Here is a 6,000-nt window from a genome sequence, read left to right on the forward strand (position 1 = left end):
ATACTTCTCTTGTTTTTATTTAAAAAAAAAAAAAAAAAAAAAAAAAAAACTCGATTTTTCAACATCGGCAGCTGTAATACGATCGTCTCACTGAGCAGAAACAAATATTAACGACAGTTACAACGGCAACAACAACAATAGAAACAGCGATCGTAGTACAGAAACCCCCAGAAAAAAATATAAAAAAGAAATAATCGATACAAACAACATGACCTCATCGCGAGTCCCACCCTCAGATTACCAGCATGGCTTTTCAGTAATAGACTCGATCATGAGCGATGTGGACCCATCTATCGGTCCTACTAATCCTACCTCCGCCAGTCCATCACAGTCACCACTGACAGTTTCAGCAGGTATAGGGGGGATACAGCAGCAAACGCAGCAGCAACACCCACAATTTCATATAGAAGCGATTGATGTTGCGTCAACCTTTTTCCCAAGCTATAGCTCCGGTGCAATATTGGGGGGGCAACCGAGTTTACTGCCTGCTCCACAGCAGCAATTTCACGGCCAGCATCAGCAGCAACCACAATATCAACAACAAGAGGGGCAACAGAATTGGATGTGGAGCTCTGGCCCTGATAGCCTTTACCCCGATGGCGTAGACCCTTTTCTGCAGTCCACTAGTGGACAGTATCAGCAGCGCCAGGAGTCTTTGATCGATAATCCAGAGTTCCACCACCAAGGAGCTTCTGATCTGCTTCCTTGGCAAGCAACTGGACTGGGCTTCCCTATCGACCCAAACTCCATGGCATTACAGCCTCCACAGCATGCATCGGCATCAGCTTCAATGGATTCCAGCACATTACCCAGCTCACCCAACCCTGGCAATAATGAGAGGGCGCGACGCCGCTCGTTTAAGGCTAGAGGTTTGCTTTCGACGCCAATATCACTGAGTGGTGGCGATACCAGTGCACCTTTTTCAACAGACCACCGCCGACCACGTGCTCGATCAACTACCTCATCTCCGAATATTCATATACTCTCGGAGCCTATTCCCGCCGTCCAGGCCCCACTCTCGCAAGCCACGACGGTCCTGACGCCACCGACAATGATGGGGTGGGAACAAGGACGAGCCGCAGGAATGCATGAGGATATATATTCCCCCACATCCACAGCGACATCCACAACCACGACAAGCATGGATTATTTCAATGCTACAAATAGCTTCGAAGACTCCATGGTACTACCAACAATATTACCACCTTCGGATTCAATAGTAGCTCAATCTTCATTGGCGAATTCAGCTAATCATTTTGGTTTCGATTTGACGACACTACTCTCGAGTAGTATTGGAGCATTAAGGTTTCATGAGGGTCTCTCGCCTCCACTTACGACCCGTTCAGCAATTTCTTCGCCTACTCCGTCCTCTTGCTCCTTGTCTGCATCGCCCTCTCCGACATTATCGACCACTGCTGTTGCTGCTGTAGACCCAGGAGCTACCCCCATTACAGGGACTGGGGTCGTAGAAACTGTTAATGTTTTCGGTACGCCTCATTCAGTCAAAATGAAACAGGTGCTGCTGCCTCCGTTGACTCCATGCCCTGTGTCCGGATGTTCAAAGGCTTTTTCAAAGACCTATAATCTAAATACCCATATCAAAAACCAACATCAGCTGGATCCTCAGGATTTAAATCCCTCTATGCCTCTCTCACCCCAGCCTTCGTCTGTCTCTTCATCCCCATCGCCTCAATCAGCGTCTTTAAAGTCCTTTTCCACATCTCCTCCCCCAGCTGTCCCATATGGGCTTGCTCTTAGTCCTGGATCCAACTCAGTTAGTGGTGGAAGCACATCAGCTCAAGCCAAGACCTTTCCATGTCATCTATGTACACGGATATTTTCTCGTAAGCATGATTTACAGCGACATATTCGGGTACATACGGGATCCAAGCCATATGTTTGCATGAGCTGTCAGAAGGCATTTGCGAGGACAGATGCGTTGTGTCGGCATTACAAAGTAGAAGAAGCATGCCGCAATGTTGTAGTGCAGCTGGAGGCCGATCAAAGCATCCGAAAATTACAACAGAGTCAGGTTCAACAGTCCTTACAGTTGGAAGTCGAAGAATTGCAAAAGGCTCAAAGGTTGAGACAGCAGATGCAACAGCAGCGGCGACAGCAACAGCAGCATCAACCTCAAGGCAAAGAACAGCAGGGGGATATGGAGCAGCTACAGCAGATGGAGCAGCAGCAATGGCAAGAGTCGCAACAAAGCTAGCAGTTACAGACTACAGAAATCTTATTTCAACAGGATTACCTTCAGCAGATGAGGCAGCAACAAGAGCAAGATCTCTATAAACAGCAACAGTAACAGCCTCAACACCAACCTCAACCTTGGCCTCAAAAATATTTCAGATGAAGCACTCCAGCAGCGGTAAATAGCCGAATCCCCTTGAGATTGATTACTTTAAGAATGCAGACGCGAAGAGGGGAAGAGCAACAAGATCTTGCTTGTGCTTTTTGCTTAGATTAGATATCATTCTTTATTGTAGATAGATTTATCAATGCCTGTCGTCATTCATCATTATCATTGTTATTACCATCATCGTTTTAAATACCCTGTACAGAATTTGGTAATTTACCAAGTGCCAATTGTCCAAAATAAAGTTAAAGTAAAATAATAATAAAAAAACTCTTTATAAATTGATCACATTTGTCGTGGACCATCCTCATATATCATTTTGACCGTCGGGAACCGTAGACTCCAAACGAAACTATCCTCACCCTTTACAACTTGACCATTACTCATATTCTCACCATGGCTCTCACGCCTATTTTCGTTCTCCTCCTGTGGTACCCTATTCACCTTATCGCTCACTCCAACTCCATTCTCAGTTTCAGCTCCAGCCTCAGTCACTGTATGGCTGTCAGATGATAATCGTAGTGATGTTGGCGATGACGTCGAGGGCAAAGGTGTTGCTGTTGCTTGTGTCTTACTCTCTTCAAAATACTTGACTGTAATTGTTTTCCCCACAATCAAACTTGGATCCTTTCCATATCGGATTCTTTCCTCGGCTGAAAATCCAGAGCCAACTCGGACACGGTTCCCTCGATGTAGGATCACAACGTTTGTCAAGACATTATCCAATTCCTCGAATTGACCATTCACAGCCAGGCGCATCGATCCGAGCATGGCATCTTGGACAATAAACTCGGCGTCCTGGAACTGCTTGATTTTGAGTAAATTGCGACTATTTAAAAAAAAAAGCGTCAAATGTAAGTAAAAATAAAAATAAAATAAAAGTAAAAATAAAAATAAAAACAAAAAAAAAAAAAAAAAAAAAAATTAACATACCTTCGTTTGCCCTCATAACCGACATCCTTTCGTAGGATCACTCCCTCCCATCCACGCTTCATGCCCTTGACAACCATCGCCTCCAACTGTTCAAAGTCCTTGATCCTAGTTTGTTGCAATACTCGGATCAATGGAGATGATGGCGGTAGCGATGCATTGTTCATAGCCTGAGGCCCTTCGTCAGTATTACGCTGGTGAGGATGGGCCTTCTCCATCTCTAAAGCTTCTGTAATCCCTCTGATGCGTTCTGAAAAGGGTCTTGTCCCTATCCGTTCCTGGAACTCCTCGCCGGTCAAACAGTCAAAGAGACAATAAACAACCACATCTGATCTAGGCAGCAGCCATTTAGAGGAACTACCCTCTTCCATAGTACGTTCTAGCTCTAAACTTTCATGAACTCTTTCCTTTTCCTTATCAACTTGTTTGTTCTGTTCCTTCCCGTCCTCTTTATTATCATCATTTTTGTCCTTGCCCTCATCATTGCCATCGAGTAGCAAGCTCTTTTGACCATCCCATCCACGTTTCGCAACGCTGACCGCCTTCAAGAAGCGTTCCTGGCCTAGCTCATCGTCAGGGCTCCCGATGTTTGCGAGATCAATACTACCACTCGTATAGTTGCTATTATCGTCGCTGTCCTCATTTCCTTGAGCAGAGCTCATGAGATTACTATTGATCTCAGTATCTGGTATTAATGCTGGATCTGTTGAAAAGACACAAAGCTCACCATCCAAGATCAACGTTTCTGGTAATGGCTCCCTTCTCCTTATTGGATGTCCTCCTCTATCGATGTTCATTAAGGATTTGTTCCAACCTAATGCTCGTTCAAAGAATCGCTCCCTTCTGCGTATCTCATCACCATTACTAGCATGATGTTCTGATTTCGAATCCTTTATAATGGAAGAAGAAAAAGACGAAGAAGTAGAAGAAGAAAGCAAACGGCGTAACTCCTCTCGAAGTGGTCCTAGGCTCTCAAACGCTTTTCCAGTCCGTGACAATGTTTCAATCTCACCTGTTAATCGATCGATTCGGATCAAACATCGTACACCATCCAACTTTCTAGATGCGTACCATCCATCCATCCCCACTTCTGCCTTATCGGTAAATGACACCGCTTCCTGTTTTTTTTTTGCTTTTGTCTTTTTCTTTTCCCTTTTTCCTTTTTCATTCGATCCAAGTGAAGGCGTAGATACTGTATCTGAATTAACCACCTTGAACAACAGTCGTGCCTGTTCAAGTCCTCCTGAAAGGCTATGTCCTAATGCTACATGAAATCCTGGGATCAGGTTCGGATATGCATCTCGAATCAAGTTCACATTGCACCCAGCTTTGAGGTTTTTATCGAGAATCCGGAATAAAAGTTTTGACCGTGATGTATTGAATAGTGCTAATGTCCCGTTGATGTCATCGTTTCTCTGGATTTCAGTCGTAGAGCCATTCTGATCCTTGTCAGTTGTACAGAAACGTCGCATGAACAACAGGATAGTATCTAGAGCTGCATGTCCAGAAACAGCCCGTGTTGAAAGCGCATTCAACAATTCAGGGAGCGTGTCATAGACGCCACTTCCTCTTCTTAGCGATTCAGTACTAGCCCTACCGTTACTACTGCTATTACTACTACTACTGAAGCCTTGGGTGGATGGCGGTGTAAGAGCCTTTGCTTCGTTGTGTTGTTCCCGCACTTCTTTCGTTCGCGTTTTTGCATATTTAACAAGTCTAGCTGAGGAGACATTGAATTGTCGTGATGGGTCATAGATCCATGCCAAAAGTGGTGCTGGTCCTGGATACTCTTTCAGCAAGGCTCGTTTCGCAGTCGTGGAGTTTGTGAGCAGAAGCTTGTCGACCAATTCTTGTAATGCATCTAGATCCTGACCTGGTGGTGTCCTGGAATATCTGTAGTCCGATACTTTAGGAGCCCAGATTGGTGTTGTATTCTCTGTATCATGATTAGTAGCGATATGACCAATGTGTATGTTTTGCAATGATGGTCCTGTTATCGTTGTTAATGGTGTCAATACTTCATGGAGTTGCGTATCCTTTGTTTTAGACACATTTTGTTCTGCAACGCCAGTCGCTTTTCCTTTTGCTGCTTCTTCCCCAGTTTTTTTCTTTTTGGTGCGTGCATTCACTTTTAAAGGCTCTTGTCGCTGTCGTGGCTGCTGTTGCCGTTGTTGTTGCTTGTTGCTACTAGCTTTTTTGCTGTGACTATTCTGGCTAAGAGAAGGCTTGCATGTCGAAAACATACGATATTGATTTAATGGGCCAAATACGACGTCTTTGCCTTCACGCTGTAGTTGGTGTTGTATTACGGGCAAACAAGTTGCTGTGGACTGTGCTAACCTGATAGAACATTGATGCCCTTTTACTGATGTGAAATTGTGAATAAATGTTGGATGGAATGCGAAAGATCTTTGCATTCGTCGAATGGGGCAACATCTTGTTTTTGAAAATACTGTTGCCATGTGCGCCATTTGTTTTATTATGATTTACAAAAGAAGTGAGTGTTACAAGGCGATTGTCAATGAGTCAGAAAATTGCCTAATCGGTCGCTTTCATAGCTAACATGATTTGTTATCTCATCTACACAAAGTAGTCGTCCCCTTCATAAAATCTATCAATCACCTCCTCCAACACTTCACCAGCTTCCAAGATCCGGAGCCTGCGGTCCTTAATCTGCTGAACAGCCCACTCCAGATCCGAAGTTCCATTCT

The 6,000-nt window shown here is 44.5% G+C and overlaps 2 protein-coding genes across 2 annotated transcripts; one reads left to right on the top strand and one right to left on the bottom strand.

Moving 5' to 3' along the window:
* Positions 1 to 1,798: 1,798 nt before the first annotated feature.
* Positions 1,799 to 1,951, top strand: BCR41DRAFT_294195 (hypothetical protein; the record flags this gene model as incomplete). The annotated part of the gene is made up of 1 exon (XM_022020395.1): positions 1,799 to 1,951. A coding segment is annotated over one exon (153 nt), but the record flags the coding sequence as incomplete, so codon positions are not given.
* Positions 1,952 to 2,601: 650 nt separating this feature from the next.
* Positions 2,602 to 5,703, bottom strand: BCR41DRAFT_346205 (hypothetical protein). The gene is made up of 2 exons (XM_022022838.1): positions 3,293 to 5,703; positions 2,602 to 3,188 (listed from the first exon to the last, which is right to left on the bottom strand). The coding sequence occupies exons 1-2, from the start codon at positions 5,530 to 5,532 to the stop codon at positions 2,645 to 2,647; spliced, it is 2,784 nt and encodes a 927-aa protein (XP_021885602.1). The 5' UTR covers positions 5,533 to 5,703; the 3' UTR covers positions 2,602 to 2,644.
* Between the last annotated feature and the right edge of the window lie 297 nt (positions 5,704 to 6,000).

The sequence above is a fragment of the Lobosporangium transversale genome (assembly GCF_002105155.1).
Source record: "Lobosporangium transversale strain NRRL 3116 chromosome Unknown BCR41scaffold_3, whole genome shotgun sequence".
Lineage (NCBI taxonomy): Eukaryota > Fungi > Mortierellomycota > Mortierellomycetes > Mortierellales > Mortierellaceae > Lobosporangium > Lobosporangium transversale.